Source organism: Hydractinia symbiolongicarpus, chromosome 10, assembly GCF_029227915.1.
Source record: "Hydractinia symbiolongicarpus strain clone_291-10 chromosome 10, HSymV2.1, whole genome shotgun sequence".
Classification (NCBI taxonomy): Eukaryota; Metazoa; Cnidaria; class Hydrozoa; order Anthoathecata; family Hydractiniidae; genus Hydractinia; species Hydractinia symbiolongicarpus.
The window spans coordinates 22,997,908-23,025,457 of NC_079884.1; the positions used below are offsets into that span (position 1 = coordinate 22,997,908).

At 34.7% G+C, this 27,550-nt stretch overlaps 2 protein-coding genes across 3 annotated transcripts; both read left to right on the plus strand.

The window, feature by feature from the left end:
- The first annotated feature begins 7 nt into the window (after positions 1-7).
- Positions 8-18,833, plus strand: LOC130613251 (adenylate cyclase type 10-like). Of its 2 annotated transcripts, none has more exons than XM_057434591.1 (32): positions 8-173; positions 430-615; positions 1,440-1,550; positions 1,635-1,673; positions 1,796-2,151; positions 2,386-2,647; positions 2,857-2,939; positions 3,040-3,193; positions 3,483-3,514; positions 3,747-3,865; positions 4,105-4,181; positions 4,434-4,623; positions 4,904-4,944; positions 5,814-6,157; positions 6,608-6,694; positions 6,926-7,130; positions 7,481-7,874; positions 8,030-8,262; positions 8,422-8,649; positions 8,948-9,271; positions 10,395-10,586; positions 11,110-11,354; positions 12,279-12,518; positions 12,758-12,933; positions 13,034-13,184; positions 13,340-13,431; positions 13,523-13,635; positions 14,249-14,345; positions 14,549-14,664; positions 14,978-15,086; positions 18,003-18,058; positions 18,404-18,833. In XM_057434591.1, the coding sequence occupies exons 1-32, from the start codon at positions 68-70 to the stop codon at positions 18,802-18,804; spliced, it is 5,559 nt and encodes a 1,852-aa protein (XP_057290574.1). In that variant the 5' UTR covers positions 8-67; the 3' UTR covers positions 18,805-18,833. The 2 variants fall into 2 exon arrangements, with proteins under 2 accessions (XP_057290574.1, XP_057290575.1); XM_057434592.1 differs by having other exon boundaries at positions 557-615.
- A 4,621-nt stretch (positions 18,834-23,454) lies between these two features.
- LOC130612240 (uncharacterized) lies at positions 23,455-25,109 on the plus strand. The gene is made up of 3 exons (XM_057433545.1): positions 23,455-23,615; positions 24,321-24,515; positions 24,899-25,109. The coding sequence occupies exons 1-3, from the start codon at positions 23,546-23,548 to the stop codon at positions 25,045-25,047; spliced, it is 414 nt and encodes a 137-aa protein (XP_057289528.1). The 5' UTR covers positions 23,455-23,545; the 3' UTR covers positions 25,048-25,109.
- The last annotated feature ends 2,441 nt before the right edge of the window (positions 25,110-27,550 follow it).

A 27,550-nucleotide genomic window follows, 5' to 3' on the forward strand; every position in this document is an offset into this window, starting at 1 on the left:
AATGTCATGTCTTCTTATGATGTTCAAACGTTAAAGTTTGTTTGAATGTTAATATGTTTTTTACAAGATGACACAAGACACACTATTTCCAGCAGGCGATCGAAGAAATGTTTCTCGCCTGGGATTAACCAACAAAACATCAAAATTATCGTCTCTTGGCAGATCAAGTTATGGTAAGTACTAGAACAGCAGAAAGTTGCTTTTTAGGGGTTTTGAATTCGAGGCTCACTACTAGGCATGTTGTTAGCGATGCTCAAGTAGCACTGCTTCAATGTCAAAAACCCTTTTTCCTTGTCAAGCAATCATTGCCGTCCCCAATGTTTGTCTCCTAGATGTTTGATAAAGCTTTCTTGACGGCTAACATCCTGTCGTAGAATGATAAAGGCCTGGTTTTAGAAAAGTTTCACAATTTATGCTTTTTCTTGTCAGACTCTACGAATATACTCAGTCGCATTCTGCTGGGACAGAAAGCAGAAGAAGCAGATAAAAACAACAACGAACTCATTCGACAGCTTCTTTGTCACATCCCTGATAGCATGATTTATTTTAATCATAGCAAGGATATGCCATCAACTAAAGAATTTCTCGGAGTGGTGATGTTTGCTGATATCTCAGGTAGCCTTCCTTTTCAACGGCTAAACCTACAAGGGGAGGGCGGTAGCCATGAAAAATTTTAATACTACAGTGAACTCCCGATAACTCAAACCCCCAAGGGCCCAGAGAAAACAGTTCGACTTAACCAATTTTCGACTTAAGCGAAGCTCCCATTAATTCTAACTTAAACAAAAATGAGATGTTAGTTCAAATTAAGGCGAGTTAGGGACAATTGTATGGTACACATTTTAGAAAAACAGAACTTATAATTTAAAAGAGGACTGTAACTTGTATGAAGGTAACTTTTGTTACGTGCAAAAATGAATTTACTTTCTAACATTTTTTCCCAATTCTTCAGCCAGCCATCTGACGCTTTAAAATTTGTAATATTAAAACTGTCAGCAAATTGAATAGCCTTCTCATTTATCATATTGCCATCAGAAGGAAAATTGTGGCTTCTTTGTAAAAAGAACCATTTAAGAACAACTTTTTCGAAACTTCTGGCTACTTTACATACCAGTATTCATTTTTGAAACATTTATTTTTTTCTCAGACACTAAAAGGTTTAAGTTATTCAAATAAATTAACTTAAAGGGAACCAAAAAATGGTTCGAGAAAACAAATGTTCGAGTTGTCCGGAGTTGGAGTTAACGAGTAGTTTTTATAAGGAAGTATTAAGAATTGTCCAAGGGACCGTAGAGTCTACTGTATTGTTTGTGTCTGTCCTAGTAAGCGGGAATCAAGATTAATTAATTCTCTTCACGGACAAAAAAATGGCGGTTTCTCTGACTTATTGCGTAAAAATATTTTAAAATTGATGATATTTTGTGTTTTTTTTATATCAGGATTTACAGCTTTGACAGAAAAATACAGCGCTATGGCAACAGCGGATGGCACAAGTGGTACTGACAAGTTGTCGGCAACATTAAATGCTTATATAGGAAAGATAGTAGATGGTATGAAATTGTATTGTGCTGATTTTAACCTTTTTGTAGTTCTTTTTGTAATATTTTTGCGCGTTATTATTTTTCCTTTCTTAGAAATTATAAATAGAAAAGGGGACGTCTTGAAGTTTGCTGGTAAGTTTTATGAAATGGAAGTAACTAAACAATCTATATCTAATAGAATAACAACTAGTCAATCCCATAAAAGACTACACTACTAGTTAAAACAAAAGAACATACCGTTCTCTTATCTTTAGGTGATGCGATTCTAGCTACTTGGAAATGTAGCGATATAGGTCATAATGCAAAATCACTTTTAAACAAAGTCATAAACTGTAGCATCGACATTCAGGCCAACTGCGATAATTTCATGACTGAGGTTGGAATCGTGTTGAGAGTAAAGTTAGCCATTGCAGTTGGGGGGATGTGTTTAACCAATGTTGGCCTACCACCCGCTAAACAGTTTGATATTTCTGGTTCCGCTGTGGATGATGTAGGAGCAACAGAGAAGCAAGCCATCCCTGGCTCCGTTATACTTTCACAGCTAGCTTGGGCTAATTGTGAACAGAGTTTATTTTCTGCAACACCTTTAGAAAATGGAACATATTTTAAGGTTAGTTTTAGTGAGTAAATTTAGATGTACCCTGCCCCTCTGAGTGCCGCGGAAAGCAAATTTGTTTTTAAAGGTCGCAGATTTAGTGTCTGCAGGAGGGCAAACCGACAGGAAGTGGAATTTTGAAATTCAGCACCGCAACATTGTCCAAAAATATTGTCGGACAAAGTTTAATAAAATCCGTGGAACCGATTGTTTCGAAAGGGCCGAGAAAATGATATTTTATTATTTTAGCTTATCGGGCATGCGCAACAGGGAACTTCAACTGAAACAAATAATCAGACTAATGAAAACAATGTGGCAATAATTTTGCAAACTTCGGAAAGAATGGTTACGTCAGCATTAGACTATTTAATCGACCAATGCACGGACTACACCCAGGATATGCCTAAAGCTTTACTGTTGGATGAAGACGAGAAAGTCACAACTGGCAGATTCTTGGCTAAAAATGCCATGACCGGAACTAACGCAAAAGAAAAAAGAAGGAAAAAATTCGGTTTGTTGAGTAACGTGTTTCCAAGAATACGAAATCTTTCAGTCTGCAGCGAACCGCAAAATAATTACCTGTGAAATGCGTTAAAATTCCTGGTGTTGAAATTTTGTTCAGACTAAAAATTCAGGACTCAAATTATCAGTTGCTTAACTTAAAGAAGTCTTGAAGCAATTTATACATTTCTCTACACTGTGACCTATCTTTATTTTTAGAGAGGTTGACCATGACATCCAACTTGTCACCACAAGAAGTTCAAAATTTAAGAGCATATGTCCCTGAGCCAGTTTTACACAAAGTATTATTTTCCTACTTACAGCTACTTATGTGCGCACTGCTTTATTTTTGTTTTCAATTGTTTTTATTATTATATCGTTATCATTGTGTTTGTTATATAGCTCGACCATGGACAAGACTTAGAGTGGCTTTCTGAAATGCGGCAAGTCTCCGTTTTGTTTATAAATATGCAGCTTCCAACAACCCCTACGGAGGGTAGTAAAGTCTTACAAAAGGCTTTTGAAGTTGTGTACGACGCTTGTACTAGGTATAAAGGTAAATTTTGATATATTTTAATGGATCAGTATTATTCCAAATATTTTGTTTTTAGGATTTATTTACCGTACTTCATACAATTTTTTTCTGTGCCCTTTTACACGGCTAGCTACTACTACCAAAGACTAGCTAAAGAAAACATTTCTACTCATTGTCGAACGGGAAAAAAAAGAAAACATTTCGAGAAGAAAATTAGAAATTACCAAAGCCACAGTACTGAACAGAATTGCGAACAAAATTTTTCGTTACACTGAGTATGAATAATAATTAACGTTATTTTTATCTGCAGGTAACTTGAATAAAGTATTCGGATTTGACAAGGTAAAAAAATTTTTTTATGCTTTAAACAATATACGAAAAAATTACCTCCACCTATAATAGAAACTTCCACAAAAATCAAGAAATATAAGAGGAGGGGTGCACACTATGCATAGCCATGTTGGACATCAGCTAGAATATTTTGTTGTAATTATTTTTATTTTAAAAATGATTTCGTAGTTAGTAACTAATTTTAGTCGGGAGTAAGAATAAATCTACATTTTGCTGATTGCAGGGTTGTACGTTTGTTGTTATATTTGGACTTCCTGGTCAAAAACACGAAGACGATCCCTCCCGTGCTGTGCAATGTGCTCATCACATTTTCGATTCTTTGCATGCGATACAAGAAATTGTGTAAGTATGAGCTTTAACTATCTCTATTTTTAGGCATTTCCTTCTAGTTTTGTATAATAAAACTAGGATGGAGAGAGTGTGTTTTTAACCAATTTAGGAATCTTACAATTTTCCACTGACGCAACCCCCTCTCCACTTCTCCCCTTTCGCCCTCCCCAATAACAACAAAAAAACATCCCCAAAAAAAAGAAAATGAGTGCTGCTACTCCTTAAAAACTAATTTCTTGATTACTTTGCAGGAATGAAAGTATTGGAGTCACTACTGGTCTTGCTTTTTGCGGAGTTGTTGGTCACAAAGATAGACATGAATACACAGGTACAGAAAGCTTTCAATAAATTGCGTTTTTAGTATATAAAATGCTTTGCATTGATGTGATAGATATAATGTTGAACTTACAATTTACCAAACTAAGATCTTAATGAGCAAATAGTAGCGATAAGAAATGCAATGGTTTTTCACATGCTTTACGCACCGGCCTAAATTACATAATTCAAGATCTTGTTACATGAAATCAGTTTTCTTTTCCATTAAATATATCCATAGAAAAGACTTTTATATTTCCTGTAGTGATTGGGAGTAAAGTTAACATGGCAGCACGACTGATGATGTATTACCCTGGCTTACTGACTTGTGATGCTGAAACATTTGAAGGTGCAAAAACGAGACTACGAAAACAAGATTTCACCCCCTTACCTTACATTGAATTAAAAGGGATGAAAGATCCTGGTGTCGTACGGGAATACAATCCAAACTCCAGGTAGGATCGGAAAACGTTAGCAACTCAAAAATGTAAGAATAATGCTCATAATTTCCCTTAAGATTCATAGATATTTGAAGAATCTCATTAATAATTCCTACAAATACAGTTTTCGGAACCAAATATTGAGCAACTTTGAAAGTTTTCGAAAATGCAAAAAAATTGCGAAATTTCTGATCGCGATAATTTCTTTCTTTCTAGTGGACTTACGAGTAATCAAAGCCTGGATTTTATAGAATTTATCAGGGTTAGCTAGTTGTAACTTTTTTCTGTATTTCAGCAAGAAAGATGAACAGGATATTGTTGTTTATCCAATGCTAGGTAAGATCTTTTTAGGACCAGAGACAAATAACTTATGTCGCCCTTAAAAGTGTCTGTAAAAGTGAAGAAATTTATTTGTCGAAACACAAACATAATTGGTTTTGATGTAAACTTTAAAGACTTGGCGTACTAACTTCTGTAAAAATATCGGCTTGTTTGTTGATAATGATTTGTTGTCATGAAAGGATTTTGTTCGCGGAACTGATCAGACCTCCCATCCCGAAAAAAGCATTAAAGCGTGACGAAAATTATTTGTCGCCGGATGGCTAAAACACAGGCTTTATAACATGCTAACTCTACAAGATGATGTAGCTACATCTTCGCCACTGTCATGATGTATACTCAGGACAGAATGATAAATATTTTTTACACATGCTATTGGTTTTTCCAGTTCTTTGAACGGATTGATCTAAAAATCAACATTTGGTAAGGTCCCAATTTACGTTACCCTCTAAGAAACAACCTCTCTTGTCGCGGACGCGCCCAACACTGAGACATATAAACGCTTTTCTTGTAAGAAATGCTGTACTTTTTTCGTTAATATTTTTAGCTATTGATTTTGACTTTTCTATGGTCATGAGTAAGAACTTGAATGTATATTCTCTGAGTTAGTTTTTTGTTTTTAAATAAACAAAGAAATATTTAAAAAATATTATCTTCGGACTCTTACTTCTCATAAAACCAGCTTCTTGACACACTTAGAAGTCGCTTTTACTATACCTTGGCACCACACAACAGGTTTTCAAGCAATATAAGTCTATTTTGGAAGAACCTCTACGTAGCAAACACTTTTCTATACCACACACTTTTTTGAGGTCACCGTAGTGCCCGCTATAGATAGAGTTTCACTGTATGTAAACTTTTTGTAGGACGAAAACAAGAAATGAGGGTGTGGAGAGAGCTAATGAAAAAACAAAAAGTTGGAAGTTTACATAGAAGTGAGGTTGTGATTATCGAAGGAGAGGCAGGCATTGGGAAAACAAAGTTGTTGGAAGAATTCATGGATGATGCGGAAAAGTGCCATATGCGTGTTATTCATGCTGAGGGTGATGTGTCACACGCACAAAGCACTTACTATATTGTTAATACTCTGATGAGGGCATTTTTTGATGTAGAAGGTGAAAGCAGGGAAAAATACATCATGTCTATTATAAACGAGGACGCCGAAATCACGGAAAATATTGGCCTGTTGAGTGATATTATTTCAACCTATGTAAGTTTCTCAGATTTTTCTCATTAAAGACGTAGCAGATTTTTGTATTTTTTTTGTACGATAAGTTAAAAGGTCAAACAGTGCAGCAAACTAGTTTTTAATATCCCTATCCCCAATTTTTTTTGCCCCATGTCAAAGTCGTTATCGCTGGGGGTAAAGTTGAGTTTTCAAGCAATTTCGTGATAAGTCTACAAACAGATCGTAAGAATTTCTCTAATTTACTTTACCAACCAAAGCTACGCAGTATTCCTATTAATAATGTTTTTCAATAGATTTTAATAATTACTATTTGTCCTAAAAAAACCTTTCGAGGTTGTAATCTCCGCTCTTTCCTGGAGATTTTGATATAATTTGTTTCCATAAATGTGTCAAATAAGCAAAAAAACATACAAATGCCCCTCTACCTCAAAAACCAATAGGATTGAAATTGCTATCTGCTTTTTTACTTAGATTGCAACAACACCGAATATCATGGATGTCCAAGAAAACGAAAGGCAAGAGAAACATAAATACATTCTTACGAAACTTCTCAATTTGGTATGATTCAAATTAGTTTGAACTTGTACTTGACCAAAAATCATTTGTCGAAAACCTAAAAATTATGAGTATGAATTTAAGTTTGTCACAGTAAAAGCTATATAGATAGTTTTTTGCATATCTGCTTCGTGATATCGCCGTTTTTATATGAATTTTATCCTTATATAATTAGTGAATGAGATTAAAAAATGGGTTACTTTCAATGAAGTTGCATTCCCTTATCTCCTTTAGGTTGTGTCAGAACAAAATTCTGTCATCGCTGTCGATAATGCCCGCTACATTGACGCTAAATCATGGGAGCTACTCGAATATTGGACGCAAACGGTCAACACCACATTCATATTCTCCATAAGAACACTTGCCTCGTCTGGTCAACTTTGTGAATCAGCTGTTAGATTAATCGAGAATACTGATAGCAAATTACATCTCCGATTGAGCAAGTTTCTAAATTTTTTTCCATAGAAATAAAACAGGCTTGTCTTTTCGATGCAATTGGTAATAAATGAAAAGTGTACAAATTATAAACGAGCTTTACGGAGTATTTGAATGCACCCAGTTGTGCAAACTATGAGAACGCATCAGCTAAGAAAGTTAATTATACGTCACCCCTGTGGCAGCCAGCAAGCTGGCAAGGGAGTGGCGAGGGTTAAAAAATGAATTAATTTTATTTTCTTCTTCTTCATATCTTAAAGTTATTGAAAAGTAAGGGAAGGCTGCCTCTTTCGCTAGCTCCGTAGTTGCTGCAGGCCTGCATAAATTTGTAAGTTTGGTTAAATGTTATTCTAGCTGGTTTACAAAGCGAGCATATTCCTGATCTGATGTGTCAATTACTAGAAGTGAACGAAGTACCTAAAAAGCTATGTGAAATTGTTCAAATTAAAAGTCAAGGAGTACCATCATGGTGTGAACAGTTAATAAAAGACATGGTAGATTCTAATACTATACAGTTTGTTGCGCGTTCATCTTGTTTGCCACTAAACACGCAGAAGAATCTCTCTCGATTTGAGATTCCCTTGATAAACACGCACGACTATCTTTCGTCTGAAGAAATGGGCTGCATCAAAGAAAACGAAAGGGTAGCTACTCCATCATTAAGTCCGTCACAAATGCAACTGAGAAGGCAAGGCAAAACGAGAAAGGAAAGTGACGCTTCTGGAAAAAGGCTTTCGATCTGTAAAAGGTAATTTATAATGTAAAAATTCGTTTACTTCATTCTAAGGTCCTTACGATGACGATAACCTTGTCAATTAATGCGACGACAAAAAGCACATTTGTATTGAAAGTAACTTTATGACACCATTAACTTAAACTTCTTTTTTATTATGTTTTCCACAGCAACTTTTCAAAAATTCAGAGTGTGTCGAGCAGTTTTGTCTACGATGAAGAGAACTACATAAAGGCATCTCCAGGCGTGATGCCTCAGGAAACAGATGAAGTATGCGTGATACCTCAACATATTGATCTAAAGAAAATGCTAGTTCCTGACTCCATGAAAGACATGGTGCTGGCACGCATAGACCGAATGTCATTGCACGAACAGACCATCTTAAAATGTGCAGCTGTGCTAGGTAAGAACTATCATTTATCCACTAAATTTACTTCTAAAAGTTTCAGAGATACCTTGCCACAAAGTGTAAAGGTTCTAACTAATTAATCTTATCAACGACGAATGTATTTCCCTGTACTTTTACGGTTGGCTAGTTAATTAAGAAAATTTTATTTTTTAGGGCAAAGCTTCACACGTGATCTATTGAACGCTATTATCCCGAAGAACTGCATCAATATGCTAGATACAACTTTGTATAATTTATGCAAACAAAAAATTTTTGAATGCGGTTCACTGGCTATTATTTCCTCACAAAATCGCAACCAATCAACTTACGACTTTCAACATCAAGAAAACATTACAGCACCATCCAAACCACAACACCATTACCACCATCATGTAATGACAGGTAGGCAATTTGGGTTTCTCACATGTTCGTTTCATTAAAGTTATTTTTTTCACTCTTTCTAGAATTGCTCGCGATTCAAAAAGGAAAGTTTCTATTTTCGAAGGAATGACTTGATCGGGTATTATGATATCTATATCATAATGCCCGAATACGTCTGTCTGTCACGCAAAATGGTAACTGCAGTAACGAGACACACGAAATGCGGTAAATAAAGAACAGGCGAACCCGTGGATTTATCCACGGACACAGACTAGTCATCAATAATGTCAATATTAAATATGAAACTCTTATTTATCAGGTATCCACAAAACACAAGTGTTGTGTGGATGTTACGCTTATGAAGGATATGCGGTTATCAATCTCTCACAATCAAATGCATTCTCAGACAACAAGAAACGAATATGTTTGTACTTGCAATTTAGTAACTCTTTTGTACAAGAAGCGGCTTACGCACTGTGGCTAGAGGATCAAAGACGAGCTTTACACGAGCGCGCTGCCGTGTACTTGGAGCAGCAGTCACAAAAATGCCGCTCGTGTGGTGGTGACGGGTTTATACCCGGATATGGTCGAGGCATCTCAGCCTCTGAACAAATAAAGAACGGGAAAACCAGAAAATTTAGTGGTGAGATGGTCGTTTTGTATAAAAAATATCAATTGAAATTTATTATTGACACAGTAGCCTAAAAAATTATGTCGTCTGTACATTGTGCAAGTGTTCTCTCTATTTAACGCCCACTCTCGATTCAACGCCCCTCTGCAATAAACGCACACCCTAAAACATCAAAAATCGTATTAAACGTCCCCTCTCTAATTAACGCCCCTCTCTAATTAAAGCCTATTCCATATTTTATGTAAAGGGGCGTTTATTAGAATTTTACACTTAAATTAAATAAAGACAATATTTGGCGAAGTGTGTAAACGTTTATCATTCAGGAAATAAAAAATCAGGCGTGATATTTCAATCGGCACATGCCTTACCAGTTCTTTGTCACTGCTTTCTTAAGAAAAGAAAATCTATTACTTGAAAGTCTTAATTGCTTTAAACACCCACTCTCTAATTAACGCCCCTCTTCAATTAACGCCAACCCTAAAATCTCGAAAATTAATTAAACGTCCAGGGCGTCATTAGAGAGAATACGGTAGGTAATATTAACGTGATAACAGGGAAAGCATTCGGCATAATCACTGCATTCTGATTAGCTAGAACCAAACTACTGACTCAAAATTGTGCTAAAGGTTTTCTTTGTTTACTCAAGTCACTCGCAAAATTTTTTTTATTACCAGTGAAAAGATCCAAAAATTAAATCAAATAGATTTAATTTTGTTATTTTTGTTGCTCGCATCATTTTTTGTTACTTTCAACAGCAATTTTGTTGCCAGTAAAAAGATACAAAATCAAATCGATTTGTAACAACAAAAAATGTTGCGAGTAACAAAAATATACATAGGTTTACATTTTTACGCCGATTTGCGTACATTGGTTCCATTTTTTATGTTTGTAATTTTTTTTGGATTATATTACTATTTCGCGATAATGCAGGGGAGTTGTCGATGTTATCTTACTTCTAGTGACCGTAAGAAGTACTGGAATATCTTTGAAAAAAAAAGATATTAATAAAAAATGCTAAGAACTCGAAAAATTGCAACTAATGTTAAAAGTTCACTGTGCGATACTAAGACTGCATTTAAAAAATATAGAGTCGGAATTTTTTTTTCACTGTGGTAATAAAAACAAGTTGTTTTAGTTTCACACAGTCAAAGATCTGGCAGTCGTTCATTTTCGCTCTTCAATGAAAACAAACGTTACATCGCGTCGCAGAACACTTTAGAAGAAGCATTAAAACTCCGCAATAAATCAAAGGCAGAACATTTAAAAAACTATGAACCAACTGGTTATCGTGGAGAAAGCATTGGTCTTGCTCTCATTGCAATGGCAAGTAAGTGAGGTGTTTATTAAAGCATTTATCTCTTGCATTAATACTGGTATGCTGTGTATTCAAAATGGTTGCACCGCAGCTTTGTTTTAAACTTTCCACAGAGCAATTTAATTACTTCGTGCTAACAGATGGGTACAGATGCACAAAATACTGATCATACAAGAATTCAAAATGGCGTATACGCAACTTTATTCCTGAGCCACGCAGTGTATTTTAATTCCTTTATAGTAACAGGCGGACAAAATGTTGATGTGGGAAATATTTACGACGGGCGAAAACCTGGGGACCGGCGAACCTGTGAAATTATGTATGACGGCGAATGTCTGTGGAAATTTACACGGCTAACGACTGATATTTTATTTTTCCGTAAAAAAAAAAAAAAAAAAAAAATAGCACAAAAGAAAAGAAATATTCAGCATTATAAGCGAAACTTTGTCGGACATATGTCAGTCCTTATCATCGCATGTATGAAAAAATAATAATAAAAAAATATGGGATAACTTTACATTTGTTGTATGTTTAGGATTGTTGGCGGAGAGTCAAGAAAATCGTCAGTTGGAGTCGCAGAAGAATTTTAGGACTTTTACCAAACGTGTCAATCGGATACATCCCAGTCAAACCATTGGTAAATTAGCCACTAAGGCCTTGTTGATGGAATTTAAACAATCGTCTATTTTATCAGGAGCATCTTCAAGTCAAAAGACACGGAAAGCTTCTACATTTGTGGAAAATTGCAATATTGATTTGAGCCACTGTCAATGTGCCCAGGTAGTAACGCCTTTTGTTTATTTCTTTTTCGCGGTGTATATTCTTGACCGCTTCCAGGAGCCTGTGTCTTTTCGTCTAGTTAAAATAATTAAGGCCCAAAAAAGAAGTCTGCGAGCATAGTGTGTTAACACTCAGTGCTTAAACAAGCGCCAAAGTATAGGACGACAGAGGGTGAGGTGGGGGAGGGTGGGGCGGCGGCGATGGGGTGCTTAGAGAGAAACACACAAAAAAATTACAGTCTACTCTCCATAAGTGGAATCTCCATGGGACCGAAAAAAATGGTTCCAATTATCGAATATTCTACTTATCCGAATTGCTCGATAAGTGGAACCTCTATGAAATCGAAAAAAAGTTCCACTTATCGAACTGATCTGAAATCTCAGGAGGCCGAGAATTTACTAATAATCAAAAAACAGGGGGAGGCACAAAAGAGAATGCATTATAGATATTCATCTTCCACATAATGATTTTTCTAAGCAATGTAGTTATAAAAAATAATCCTTTATACTAGCTTGTTTTAAACTTTGTGTAGATGATTTTTCTTTTCGAAGTTCCACTTTTATATTGCCCAAGGGACCAAAAAATGGTTCCGCTTATCAAATGTTCCACTTATTGTGGGTTCCACTTTTCCGAATAAAATAAGTGAGGTTTGTTAATGCAAATCCAAGGGACTGGGGAAATAGTTTCCACTAAACTAAAGTTTCACTTATCCAGGGTTCCACTTATCGAGATTAGACTGTATAAAAAGCGGTTTTTACTAAATAAATGGCAAACACAGCAAACTTTTATTTTTTCTTATTAGTTTTGTAATTTTAACAAAGCATTCAGGACGGTCATTCATTCACGCTATGTTAGAAGAACCACTGCGACAAAAAAAAATTGCACAGCCCTACAAAACCGTCCGCTTATCATTCTTTACTTTAGATTCAAGCCCTTGTCTTACCGAAGCTGGTGTATTATTTAAAGGCAGCTGGAAATTTGATGAAAACTTTTCATTACACTATTGACGCTGCGTCAGCAGAATTAAACGTAAACAAAAGCATGAACTGTTTGACATTGCTAGAAGATGTTGATCGGATGATCAGACAACAGGAGGGGAGCAATTATCAAGGTTTCTTGGTAACAGATGAGGATAGAGCAAAAGTGGAATGTCTAAAAGGACAGGCGAGTTGTGCGATTTAGTTAAATCATTGTTAATTTTTTATTCTTTAATGGCGCAGTAAAATGAACGTCATGGTATGCCTTAACTACAAGAACAGATTTAATTTCTACTTTTTAGCATTTAAAAATTTTGCCTAGTGTCCTGCGTCTTAACATATTTAAAAAAACAAATTTCAAAGAAGCTAAATTTATAAAATTTATTCTTTAATTTTTTATTACTCTTACTATTGTTGACTATTTAGGCGTTATGTAAAATGGATTGCTTGGATGAAGGTATTCAGCATTTTCACAACGCATTGAAACTTTTGAATACTCCACAACCTTCAAGTAAATTTGGAGTCCTGATGAGAACGTGGAAAGCCTCGCTTGTTCAAACACTTCATCAGAAAATGCCAGGAGTTTTTACAGACAATAAGAGGTGAGGACTAAGTATCCACAATGTTCCTTCTTTGGTACTGCATAAACGCAAATTGAAACACAACTTTCTTATTTTGCAAATTTTTATTTACTTTTTTCAGCGAAGAAACTGAGTTTTCGGTTGAACAAGTCAGATGCTTGTCATTTCTTTCAAAGGCGTACCACATGAAAAAAGATTACGCTCGAGCATACTTGGCTAATTTAGAGCAATTAAACATGGCGGAGGAGGTGTGTGGCGAGTTTTGGAATGAGGTAACAATTTTCCTACTTCTGGTTGTTGTTGGACCAGAAATGTATTAAATATTTGTAACTATTGTGAGACCAAAAATTCCGCGTCAATTTGTAAGAGGGTTATCTTTATTCACTTAATAAGTTCTCCACGAATTATGTCCAGCTTGTTTTTATAGATGATGGTTGCTTACACAGACATAATAACATCATGTCAAATCAACGGAAATTTTAATTTAGGGAAAGTATATGAACAAATGGCTAAAGAGAAGTATATCTATTTTACGCATGTTATTTCAAGTAATTTCAGCACGTCAAGAAATTCAAAGCGCCAAGTTTTTTTCTGCTTTCCTCTTTTTCAGAGCAAAATCTGCTTCAATCAACGTAGAAGATATGTTAACAGTTGGTCAGTTCCACCTCACATGTGCATCCTTCCACCTAGCTAACGGGGACATAAACAATGCTTTAAATGCAGGTAAAAACAGTTGCAATTACAGGCGTAGAAATCTGGTAGAGTTTCTAGTGGAAAGATGGCCCTCAATCTTTGTGTTAATACTTCGTTGGCATTTTGTCATCTGCGGTAGTAAAGAAGTAACCCCTTAAGCATACATTTTTTTTAAATTAAATTTTGAGGTATATTATATTCTGACGATCTGGAAAGAATGAATTAACTTTTGCTGAGGGACGAAATATTATAGTGCAGGCCTGGAAAACTATATGTCCATCGTTCTTTAAAATCTGACAATACCTAAATAAAAAAACTACTTGTTGATATGTTGGCACTGTATCTAAATGTTACACGTAATTAAACACTGCCACATGATCCTTGCAATTCGCAGACATTGAGTGACTATCAATTGACTTATACGGCAGACAAGTCAGTTGGAGCAGTGCTACTCGTTTCACTGTTGGAAGTTCAACTGAGCTTCAGTAGGATAGGATGAAATAAGAAAGTTAGGGCTCATCAAAACCTCGCTTGCTGTCACTTTATAATTTTAACTTGCTTTATTTAATTTGACGTTATAGAAAGTAAGGGCGGCAAAATATATAAATAAGATGTCTTAGGCATGCTATATGTTGCAATTTAGGTACCGATTGCTACAAGATTGCGAAAGGGCTTACAGATGCAAACATGAAAATACACATCATTCCTGTACTTGCTCATATGTACTTATTAAAGTTACGGTATGCCGAGAACCTTTCTAACTATTTTTGTTTTATGGAATGAGGGTGCCGATCATTTTGAAATACATTCAGCTTTTAAAATTTGGATAAATAGGATTTCTCCGGGTTTATAGAAAGCCGGTTTTAGAGTATATAAAGGAGCTCGGTAATCTTGTTTTAAGTAAAAACATTTTCGTGTTTAACGAACTTACAACTCTGCTCAGGGCACAGTCTTGCAGCGAAATCTTGAAAGAAATGATGCCATTAGTTTTGAAAATTGAGGACCATCAAGCAAAGTGGATATATTATTCATGTTGTGTCGATCTGCTGTTGGATACAGGTAGTTAAGTAATTCAATTCACATTCCCCCAGTTATGTAAACCACAGCCCAAATACGAACCTTTTTATAGCTACAGAGAAAGTTAAAAAAGTTAAAAGATATATCTTATCGCTTTATGTTTTAAACTTTGTGTTTGTAAGCTATTCCATAAATCCTAAATGATTTTTTATCTCCGTCTTTCACTGCTGAATTTCAAACACTATTCCTAAAAAGCAAAACATAAATAGCAAAACCGTGGGTTCACAGTGACAGCTGAAATACATTCATACGCGCTGGCTTTATGTTTTAACCGCACACTCTTTCAATCTTTCAGGTATGACTATGTATCCACTAGAAGAAATTACTAAGTTTGCTGAAACGCCAGAAGAATCAACAGTTAATGATTTTCTCAAAAAATATTTAAACATGGCTTTAACATTATGGTAAAGTATACCGCAAACAATTTATTATCCTGATTAAAAAAATTCAAATTATTATAGGAGATTATTTTCTGCAACCCTGAAATAAATTTTAAGCGAGAGAAAAAAAATTATAGATTTCTAAATTCTAAGATTTACTAAGGTTTTGGATGTGCTTTGCCAGTAAACATCAAAAGTTAGATACTTCACTCGAGATAACCAAAAGTATTTTACGTACTATAGTAGTAACAGCATTTTATAACCTTTGTTTAAACTTCTTTCAACTAAAGATATATTTGTTATGATCGAACGTTCAAATCGAATGTGCAATATTGTGACTTTATTTTTATTCACGAATCTTTACTTTCTTTATCTTTACTCACAAAGTAATATCAATTTGTTCAGTACGTTTAGTAGTATAAAACTATAAAAATTTGTTCGTCACATGTTGTTTATTGCTTTTTGCTTTTTTGATTTTGAACATTTTCTTGTTCCTATATGTTGTGCATGTTGACCCATGACCACTACAAGGAGAAATACATGCCATTGTTTATTAATTTAGCCACCAAATATGTAAACATAACCGTACTTTCTAAAGGCAGTAAGTACCTAAACCACCTTAAACGAGCTGAAACCACCTGAAACGAGCTAAAACAATCTGAAACGAGCTAAAACCACCTGAAACCACATGAAACCACCTGAAAACACTTAAAACGAGCTAGCCAGGAGCATAATTTTTCTTACCACCGGCAAAATTGGAATAGTTAGGTGGGAAAAATTACACTGGATCCTACGATTTTTTGCGGTAAAATTCTGAACGCGCTTTTTGATTCTATTGTTCTTTGCTGACTCGGTCAAAATCGGGAAATCTTGTGTTTTGGGCCAGAATGGCTTCAATCACCCAGAGAAATATAATTAATAGTATTATTCAAGAGAGTATAATCTGACCACTCCGACTTTGTGCTCAATTGTTGATTGCAATTCGGGGTTTCCTATGAGCTGGATTTGAATATTGGGGATTTGCTCTGACATTTGTTTGCGTCTAAGCTTTCGTGTGAGGGAAAATGAATTTGATATACTCGAAGAAAGTTTAGCTAACCAGAAAGAAACCACTTTAACCCAATTCAACTTAACAAAACAACTGGATAATTAATACTGTTTAGAGCTTTTATATATACATAAATAATGTAAAAATAATAAAATAGAAATTTGTAAATATAAATAAAAACAAATAAAAATATATGAACTGATAGCTTCAGTGGTCCAAAGATTTAGAACATTTTAAGAAAATTTTAACTTCAAAAAATGACAAGATAGAAATTTAAGGACAATTAAAATTGAAAAAGTTAAGAACATTATATATATATAATAAATAAAATAAAATACATAATATATATGTTAAACAAAATCAATGAATACATATGAGCATAAAAAAAATATAAAGAAATATATTAAAAAGCAAATTGAAAAACTTTGTCGAAATACAGGAGAACAAGTGGGAAAGTACGGCTATAAAAGTTAAGAAAATTTAAGAAGTTAGGTGTTCTTATCACAAAACGTGTATTATCTGTGCACTATTACACTTTAAAAAGACAGTATGTCATATAATTTATACCATATGCCCAAAACGTTTGTAACAAAGCTAAAACATATAAAAAGAGAGTCAAGATAGCTGAGAAACTGAACAGGAAAATATTATGGCTTAAAAGTTAAGAATGTAGCTCTTTCCTTACATCAATAAAATTTTTGGTGGATGCCATGCTTTATCACTCAAGTCAATATAATCAATAAGCCCATATCATACGATTTATTGGGTAACTTATTAGTATAACAAATTACCACAAACATTCTAGTCATATGATTAACAATGAATATGGTTTACTGGCCATTATTCTAATGACATTCTCACGTCTAATTCTTACTACTCTACATTTTAAAGATCTGCGATGGAGTGCTAGACAACAAAATAAATATGGTACCCTAGCTGTGAATGCACATCTATGCCGGATATCATGTTTCAGGTTGTTTCGCCTAATTTTAGCTAGTTTCGCCTAATTTTAGCTTCTTTCGCGTAGTTTCAGCTGGTGTCATATGGTTTCAGGTGGTTTCAGCTCGTTTCAGATGGTTTCAGCTCGTTTCAGGTAGTTTAATCTCGTTTCAGGTGGTTTAGGTAGTTACTTCTGGTATTTTTAACAGACTGCTTTATATTTTGGGGTTTTGTTTTGCCAAGTTTTCGTTTCTGTGTGAAAAACTTCAAATTTTTATAACTTTACGAATATTTTTAATAGCAAAACATTCTTAGTCTTTGTTAGATTTTTTTTATCAAGAGGACTGTAACATAAAAATTGATTTACTATGAAGCAGACAAAGCAATCTGGTCTGGTCTTTAAAATCATAACACTGTCATCATAAACTCATATTCAGAAGGCGTGTCATGCGCAGTTCGCCTCTCCTTTAAGGAATTTGAATTAGTAATGACAAATAGCAATTATATTTCGTGATCAATCAAATTTTATACTAAGCTTACAGGAAAATAGCAAAAGAGTATGAAATAAGGTATAAGGCGGGATAATAAATTGTAAATGTCCATCCTTGTATGAAAATGGGGGAATTTTAATTTGCGAATACAAAGCAAATTCGCAATATTTTCTTCCGCATTTACTTCTTGCCCTAAGGTAATCTATTTTTTCACACGCTTTTTTTTATAAGAATAATAAAAATTAAACCAGGATTATCATTATTATTCTTATTTTTTTATAGTTCTAAACTGACCTAATTACTAGAAAAAGTGTAATAAAAACAAATTATAAAAAATTAATCAAAATCTGTTTTATTTTGGTGTGCCACAATCAAATCCCCAGTGCCTATTGATTAAATGAGATTTTATTGAGCGACCAAAGAAGAATACTTAATGGTAAAATTCTTCTTCTTTTCTTTTAGGTATGTTAGGCATAATCGTTGGAGCGAGGCTGGAAGTCATTTTCAAGATTATAGCGGTAAGACTGAATAATCGAATCAATTTAAGCGCTGCAAAGTGTTCCTTGTTCTACAGTTAACGAATGATCGAGTTAAAGGAAGCTCCCATTATGTCGAATTTAGTCTAAAATGAGAATATAGTTCAAGTTAAAGCGAATTTTTCAAAAAGTGGGTAACTGACCGGCAGAAGGTGAAAACTTGGCGATGAAAAAAGCAATGCAAAATAGGTCGTGTTACTTTGTTTGAATTATCCGGTGTTCGAGTTACCAAATGTATTATCATATTAAACTGTTATAATGTCTTTTTTCTTTTTTGTACGAGTTTACTTACATTCAATTTTATTTTGAATTGATATTTATATTTAGATTGGGACATCGAGACAACTTATCAAACTTTCCAGTCTCGTTTTTTGTCAATATCAGCAGAGTACTACCTTCACTGCTTCCGCTTGAACCCAACAACTCAAAGAAAAAATGCAGTTCAAAAAGCTATAAACAAATTTAAAATTCATATGAGATGCAAAGGATTGTTTCAGGCTCGATTATACCATCTACAGGCCTACTTCGCATACCTAAAAGGCAAAAGCAACCGAGCTAAATTATTACTCGAAGATAGCGTTGTAGCAAGTAAGAATAACGATGTTAGTTTTGATCTCGAATGGGCTATGGCGAGTAAAGCTACTTGGTTTAACGATCAGTCGGAAGAAATAGAATTGGAACCATTAATGTCACGTAGTAGTAAATATATCTTACCTAGAATACAATAATAGCCAATATGATTTCTTTAAAATAATAACTGTTTTTTTTTCTTTTGTCACAAATATTATTGATCAAGTGAAAGCTTTGTTAAATTCGACGTGAAACAATTCCGAGAGCATGTGTGATGAAATGTTAAATACGTTTGAGAGGTTTCAAAGATTTCTGGTTCATCTAACTAGATTTTATGTTGGGTGCCTTTGAATACAGTAAATACAACATTTGAAGGAGCAAAAAATTCGTCATATGTAAAAAAGAAAAATTTGGAAAAATTTCATATTTTGCCTTCTATAATTTCATATATTGCCTTCTTTGGACTATCGTAATATTGTTGTAAAATGGTGTATTTGTTACATGAATATTTATTACATTTATGTTGGGCAGTAGGTGGTTACCAAGGGTTGCTAAGGACATATATGGCTTCCAGGGATGAAATACATTTCCAGTAAGTATGACGTCATAATATTGCTTTCTTACCTCTACCATCTTTTAAATGCAATATTTTAAATTTAGCAAGTTTAATGACATAAGCGTCAATATTTCTGAAGAAACAAACTAGCTTCCTTTCAGAGATGACTTTTTTTCTGCCAAAGATGTCTTTCTTATTACACAGTCCACAAGTCTACCCAGACTCAAGGTTAAAATAACTTTCCTTGATGTATCCCAACTTTCCCTAGCTTTCCAGAAAGAGAACGAATGCGATATTCGCAACTTCGTCCCAAGGCATCATGTTTCTTATCGCCGCCCCGATGTTAGAAAAGATACAAGATGTCCGCGGTACGAAATAATCCACGTGAGGGTCACAGAGGCCCCAAAATTTAGCGCATTTTGAGAGTTGGAATCCAGTCAAATGCCTCAGATCAGTCCGCTGTAAACTTTTAACAAGTTGAAATTGCGTGGATCTAATATATCAAAGGTCGATGCAAGATAGCCGAACTCTTGTCAATACAGTAGGATAAAAACTTTAAAAAAACTTTGAGTGAATCGAAAATATATGATTTGAGTGCATCAGTTTTTTAAATGTATGGAACTTGTGCCTAATTTTTCCTACTGTTTACTGGTTGTTTCTTAAAGCCCAGGGCAAATTGAGGCAACTTTTTGAGCAACATTGCCCATCAACATTTGTAGATGAACATGTTGACTCAATTTGGTATGGGTATTATTTCTGGCAGAATTTTTCAGTATTTTCGAATCATTTAATTGCAAATTTGAATGTTCTAACACAAATGTTCAAGTGTAAACACGACTTGCATGAAAATAAGATCAAAACATAGAGATATATTCATTTTAAAAATGGCAGATGTCACTGCGGTGTGATATAAGGTTCAATCAACTGTTTAACATGTTTGTAACATGAGTTGACAAACTAGTCCTTATAATAATAGCCGTATGTTGTATGTGTGTTCGTGATGGCAGATGATGGTACCTTGCTTTTACGATATAGAGTAGACACTTAGTATCGCCAACATCCGGTATAGCGAACGAACCAGAGTCCTTTTCCCGTGGATTCTGCCTTATTCTATTTTATTTTTTACCAACACATAGCTGCAGTAAAAAACTAACATTAGTTTCAAGCAAGTTTACTCACCTGCGTATGCGCAAAAACACGTGGGTTGACTAAAATTCAACAACAAAACTAAACAACTAAATTCGTCACCAGGTCCCTTGATATTTTCCTTACAGGAACACACAAATTGTCAACAAATTTCTTGCCAGTTATTTTTACTGCACGTAAAAGTATTTTGCACATACACACAATTGGTGACTGATGCCAATCGTGCACGTAATTTTTTAGTGACCTGCTTTGCTGTGTTTTTGGTGAAAATTATAAATGAATATGCCTTTAAATGTTTCGCAGTGTTTCTGTTTTAAAAAATAAATAAGTCTCTCTCCGAGCTCGGGGCATGTCAAGGCAGGGATCTAAATATTTCCCTGTATGCTAAAATAAATAAGTTTACGAACCTTGGCTAGCTCGTATGCTATTACAGTAAGCGAAATTCATTTACACTGTTGTGCATATTAGGTTACGTATATTATACGTCTTGTGTTATCTTGACCTACTGGCTAAAGTAGCAAACACAGATTTGTAAGTAATGCTAATAAACTGCCACAAACTTTCCCGTTGATTTTACGTTTCATGCTTCAAAAATGTAGCTGGATTAGGACTTTTGAGTGTCAAAGCAACAACATTCTCGGTTGCCTGTTTAGTGTTTAAGTGTGGCAGGTGACTCACCAACTTTTTAAAAAAGCACTTGACCCACTTTCCTTTCATGAAAGGAGGAAGCTGCATTTAGATTTCTTCCCTGTATTATATAACCCAGCGAATCTGATTTATTTTAGCTAGCTAGATGTTAGAAAAAACGAATAGAAATTTGAAATATAAATAAAAAAAGCAGAGAAGTTAATACAAAATATTGTAAAGTAGTAAAATCAAGTCACATAGAACTCGGTCGCAGCCATCTTTCTTTAATTATCGAATAAGCGTCTGAAATGAACACTTTAGTTCTTCTAAGCGGCAGATATCGACACTTAGCTATTCTGGGCATCCGAAATCGACACTTAGTTTTTTTAATAGTTGAAATTTGACAGTTAGCTCTGCTAGCAGTCCTTAGCGCTGTTCTAAGTGTTCTTAGCTCTTCTAGGTGTCAAAATTCGACAATTGGCTCCTTTAAGAGTCCGTATCGCTCTTTTAAGCGTTTTTAGCTCCTCTAGGCGTCAAAATTCGACAATTGGCTCCTTTAAGAGTCCTTAGCACTGTTATAAGCGTTCTTAGCTCCTCTAAGCGTCAAAATTAGACAGCTCTTTTAACAGTCTTTAGCGCTGTTCTAAGCTTTCTTAGCTCCTCTAGGTGTCGAAATTCGACGGTTAATTCTTCTAACAGTCTTTAGCGCTGTTCTAAGCTTTCTTAGCTCCTCTAAGCGTCGTTGATTTATCCGTTTTTTTGCTTACGCCCATGTACAAAAGCAAAAAACTAGTATAAACGTAATCCACATAAATTCATTCTTTAATGATTTGACCTATAAATTCTGATAAATTTGTTTAAATGTGAACACGGAAGACAAAATTTCTCTGAAAGGAAACTACTTCTTGACACTTAAAATGTGGACACATTAAATAAATAACGATTTACGCAAAAGGTTTCAATATTTATGGTTCTCTCAGTAAAGTTTAACCAATAAAAAACATATGTGCACCTGAACATATTTTTCGTGGACACATTTACTAATTTAAAATATTAAGAAACGTGTAGATTTTTATAGGAAGGAATTTTATATCTTTTAAAGAAAAGAAACCAGAATTATTTTGGCTTTGTAAGAGGACGTTTCGTTCGGAAATCTGACACCCTCATTTCTGTTATCTGCGAAGCTAAAATTGTGTTCGATTACCGTAAGATTCTCATAAAGACGGTGGTTTTTCTTTAAAAAAATATATTTTATTGGTAAGTTATGCGTATTAAAATTTCTGTTCGAAACCTTATAAGGCAAAAAGGGGGAGGGGGGGTGGGGGTGGCAGGTAAGAAGATGAATAAGTCATAATTTGAATACTTCTTTTTTAGCTCTTTTCAACTACTTTATTCCACTTTTTTTGCTACATAAAATATATTTATTTAGAGCAACCTCGTTCCCAGGGCATTTTGCCTTGTTGATGAATTTGATCCACTTCGTAATAACGGCTCAGGGGCAACAAGACCCTGGGGACGGGGTTGTATTTGGAGGTTTTTAGCTATCTGTAGACGACGAAGAGATACTGTCCTGTAGAATAAGTGTTCTGAAGTGAAAGAAGAGCACGTTCTTGTTATTCTACTTAACAGCATGTAACTACCGTCATTTGTACGGTAATGACGGTAATTTGTAATGACGGGTTGTTTCCTGTGTTGTAATCTAAACCACAACTGCGGCAAAAAAAATTCCCAACAGAGTATTACGCTTGTACGGATGTGCAGCATAGTCTACCTGCACTAAGCGCTCAGCCTGGTGTCACGATTATTCCTGAACATTTACGGAAACTTTTCGAAAAAAAATTGTTATGACGGGGTAACAACAGGTTATAAAGTGTGTTTTTATTTCAGCTATAGTTGAGGGAAATGTATTTTTTAAACCAAAATGTTACACAAGAAACACTACAATATTGTGTGCGCCTTACTCAATTTACGAAATTCTGCATGTACTAAAGCGCTCCACCTGGATGTGCACGCAGTTTACGGCTTTTATTAAGCGTTCCCCCGGATTCCACAGTTACTTGTGGCTTATCACGGCGTTTCGACGCCGGGTGTCCCAGACACTGTAATATAATACTCGCTGTCTTTCTGTCAGCCAATTTAAAAACCTGGGATTTTGTTCTAGAAATTTGACGTTATTTATTAAAACGTAATTCTTTCGGTCTAACTTTTTCGACTTACGCTATTTTTAGTATAACGAGTGAGTATGCGGATTAACAAAACACAAAACCAATTTACCTTTTGCAGTAATTGGGAATTTTTTATAGGAAGTTAAAGCAAGGGAATTTTTTTTCTTGCGACATGCGGTGTAAAACGAAACCGGAATGTTATTTTTATTATACAAACAAAATATGCTGCTTACGTAAATAGATTTTGTCACACTTACCGATTCGCAATGTTGATCAAAAAATAAAGATTCTTTTTAGAAAATGTGAACACAGACAAGTTTAACAAGTATATATATATATACCAGCAACAGCTAATTCTTTAGCATTTTACTTTGATGTTACATTGATGATTACTGCAAAAGAAATATGGCGGATTTCAAATTAGTACTTTTAGTTGCATTTTTTGGTATGCTTGCTCTCGTGGAGAGTGCTGGAAGTAAGTACACTTTTCTATTATATTGCCGTTCATTTCTATTGCTTTGTTTACGAATGGTATGCTCTTCTTATTAACATTACTCTCTAACCTAGTACGTGAATTAACAGGGTATAACAAACAGACCAAAAAGGTCAAGATGCAAGAAAACTACACTTTTTTTAATAAGAAACCGGTTAATAAAAATATACGTGTAGAGTCTCAAAAAATTAGGAAACCTTTTCAACTACATTTTATGAATATTTTTTAAATAAGAAACTTTTTTCCATATTTGACTTCTTATTTGAGGGAGTTGTTTTAAAAAGAAAACTTCTATTTAAATAAAGCTAATATGTTGCAGAGACAAATTTGTTTCAAACGCATTTAAAAATCGAATTTTTTGAGTTTAAACAAAAGAAATACAAATAGTTTTGAAAATACAGCAATCGACTTTGTTCAAATTTGGAATCCCAAAAAATGTTAAACATTGCAGAAAAAAATTTGAGTGCCTGGAAAAAATACGAAGACGTCTTGATAAACTGATGCAAAAAATTATATTTGTAATTTTGGTATCAGTTTATCTTAATCTGGACTAGAATTAATAGTACTAAGGTGCAGTTTTTTCTCAATGCTGGAAATACATTTTTACCGCTATTACCTATTAGTGTAAGTCAGTGAAATCATAATTCATTTTATCGCTCCTTCATTGATAACTGTAATCTGTTTTAGCAAACTGTGGTACCGGAAATGCATGCGATGGAAACCCTCACAAAAAGCTACTGCAGTTCCGTAGAATAGTGAATGGAGCCCTGCGTAATTACGCAGTGTACACGTGTTGCAAAAGTGGTAGTGAATATTTCCGAATCGGAGTGAACAAAAATGCGGATGGTAGTGATTCACCTTGGTGTACATGTGATTATGATAGTAAGTCATATTTTATTATATTTTATAGGCATGCCACGAAACGCTAAAGTCTTGTATTTTGTATCACTAAAGCTTGAGTGGATTGCAAAATATCCTATTTTTGGATAAGTGACGCAATTGTTATCTTAATGACGTCATTGAATTTTACCTGAATGAGATTCCCCTGAATAATTTTCTGAGAAATTCTGCGGTTAACAAGTTTTTCGAAAGAGAATGCAAACAGTCCGAAATTCGTCCAAGTTCTTTAGTGAATTTTTTTGTAATGCAATGTAGGCACTACAATGTATCTAGATGTTAAAAAATCCTTTTTTTTGTGGATTTTGTCACAAAAAGATTTTTGATGCTGAATCTTTCTTGTATTTTACCTGCCTCCATGTTTTTAGGAATGGGAGGAGATTGCTGGAAGGGAAGACAATGTTCTGCATGTATTAAAGATGCTGGAAGCGTAAATGGAATGCCAGTGTGTTGCGCAAATTGCAAGAAAAGTGGACTGGCTTTATCATCAACTTCCTGCAATTGCCTTCATAACTGAGTTTGGAACTGTTTTTTGTATCTATCGTAAAATTATCCCAATAAATAAATGAAAATATCAAACTATTTGCTTTTTTGCCTCATTTCAAACCAATTACTTTACCTCATCGGTATAGTGTAGAAGTTCTTTTCTAACATCGCACAGCGTTCGTCTTGCCGTCCCGGTTATAGAAAACAGACAACAGGGGCTGAGAACGAGGTTAGAACTAACGACCTCTTGCTTGCCGGCAACTGCTCTACCGACTGCCTTATCAATCTGACGCTGTTTCCCTAGCACATGTAGTAGACGAGGCAAAGATGCTACCTCCCTACAACATATCACGACGGCGAAGCTATGAGGTTGGATGATAAGATTAGCGCTCACTCTCTTCCCTAAAACCGAGATCCAATAAAATGAGCATTCTCCTACAAAGAACAGACTTTAACTTCCTCTTCCTGCTCTACGTTTCAACTTTCATAAATAAAATTTTTTTTTTCCAAGCAGTTTACAGCACGTTAACAAATCGTGTAAAGAACCTTTATAAAACTAAAAAGAAATCAAACTCTTCAAACAATTTGTGTTCCATTTTTCACTGAAAAGTCTTTTTAGAATTGAATTAACTGTTTTGACGAAGTTACTGCCCTGAAGTTGCGTTTCTTTCTTCTTGTGACACGAGATTTTGACATTTTTGCTTGCAAAACATAGCGATTTGGAAGATTTTTGACTTGATTAGGGCACAAAATTGCGAAATATTTAATTTTCCATATAATTATTAGATTATGTAACTTTCTTTATTATAGAGTATGGATGGAAGTATGGAAAGATCGAGATGTGTCTCTACGCGCCATACATTTCATTTATCCGATCGGCTACAATCTTATATATTGAAAAAAAAAGATTAACCAAGTGTAAACAGTGTTCTAATCAATAAGGCAATATACATGACGTTAATGAAATAATTATGATACACTCGTACGATATTGGAACTCGTGTAGTAGGTCACGTGGCCATCAATGTTTAAAAAGCTTTTTTGCTTCATCAAATCATACAATAAAGGTTTTATTATAAGAAAAATAGGTAACCACAGCACAGGATATTTCTTAGAAATTCTTGTTTAATATGTATTTTATGGCAACGAGAAAGCTCATTAATAGCCACAGAAAAACTTAAAGAATTGTATTTATTTTTGCTACGTGATATTTCGTGCTCCGTTACACGGAATACTAGTTCCAGTCCTAATATTCGTAAAACTTACAACAACTCCTACCCCCTTCTCACAAGTCGATTAACCATCAGACCTGTAGCAAGTTAAAGAGTAACCCACCCACGCACTTTAAGCTTAGAAATGTGCCGTTTTGACATGGTTTCTGTTCGGAAAATAGGTAAATGATATCAATCTCATTTGGCTAAGAGGTACCGAAAAGTTTTTTATCGGGAATAGGTAAATTTTGAGCCGTGGAGTTGGGTAGTTAGGTAGTTGCCGAGGGGTGAGTTGCTAAGTTTTACGGTGACATGGTTGAAAGTTGTTTTTGTTCTCTTCCGTAGAGCGTAAATTTTTATGTTTTTAACACGCGTTAAGTGAAATTGCGTTGAGGATACTACAGCACTAGCACTAAATCATACTCACTTTTGAAAAAAACTTTTTTAAAATTAAAGGGTACAGGATTCCAGGAAAACTAGAAAAATATAATACCATATTTATTTTCGGGAAGCCCACCATTTATGACGAAACATGAAAATATATCAGCTCGGTGCACGTTGAAAGAATTCAGATTGGTATCCTGCAAAAACGCGAGATGTTAGCTAGAGAATCAAGGGCCCAGGTGTTGACAAAACCGAGATTAAAAAATACTTTATCCCAACAGTTTTTTTGCATGACATTGCGTCAGAAGGGGACCGGGAACAATAATAATTACACGTTTAATTAATAATGGCACTTTTAACCAGAAGACTCGCGCTTTTCTGGATTCTTATATTGCTGTTCTTTAAAGAAAAAAAAGTTTAAGAATATGCAGCACCGGGTAAAACCACGTAGATTGCCACCTCGTCGCCAGAGTTTTGGGGCCCCTAGGCCGTTATTACGGAGTTAACCAGCAATTTTTGCCGCTATCAACTTCATCAACAAGGCAAATTGCCCTTGGAATGAGGTTAGGCAGATTGCGCAATCCGCATGGTATGTTTTTCGAAAACATCGATAATAATTGAAAAGACTAGGAATACCAATCTAAGGCAAACTTCGCCAATAACTATATTAGATTTATTGGGTAAGTGTGACCTTACCACAAATTTAAATTTGACAGCAGTGACGAAGATAAAAGCTAAGGAGCTTATGTTTGTTATTTAGGCGTAAATAAAATTCCGCTCAAACACTTAGAAAGCTGTTCCTTTGTTACGTGGTGTCATTTCTAAAGAGTGAGCCAATGGCAAAAAGTTTTCGGATCCAAATACAGGGCACTTTGATTACACTCCCATGGGCAAGGAATTTACATATAAAATTTGGTAGTTGAACAGAAATATTAACGAA

Bases quoted from the DNA above. Each gene is read 5' to 3' on its own strand.
- LOC130612240 (XM_057433545.1), top strand. From the start codon at position 23,546: ATGGCGGATTTCAAATTAGTACTTTTAGTTGCATTTTTTGGTATGCTT. The intron at 23,616-24,320 runs GTAAGTACACTT...AATCTGTTTTAG, and splicing joins TCTCGTGGAGAGTGCTGGAA to CAAACTGTGGTACCGGAAAT. The intron at 24,516-24,898 runs GTAAGTCATATT...CCATGTTTTTAG, and splicing joins GTGTACATGTGATTATGATA to GAATGGGAGGAGATTGCTGG.
- LOC130613251 (XM_057434591.1), top strand. From the start codon at position 68: ATGACACAAGACACACTATTTCCAGCAGGCGATCGAAGAAATGTTTCT. The intron at 6,695-6,925 runs GTATGATTCAAA...TATCTCCTTTAG, and splicing joins TTACGAAACTTCTCAATTTG to GTTGTGTCAGAACAAAATTC. The intron at 9,272-10,394 runs GTGAGATGGTCG...AAGTTGTTTTAG, and splicing joins GAAAACCAGAAAATTTAGTG to TTTCACACAGTCAAAGATCT.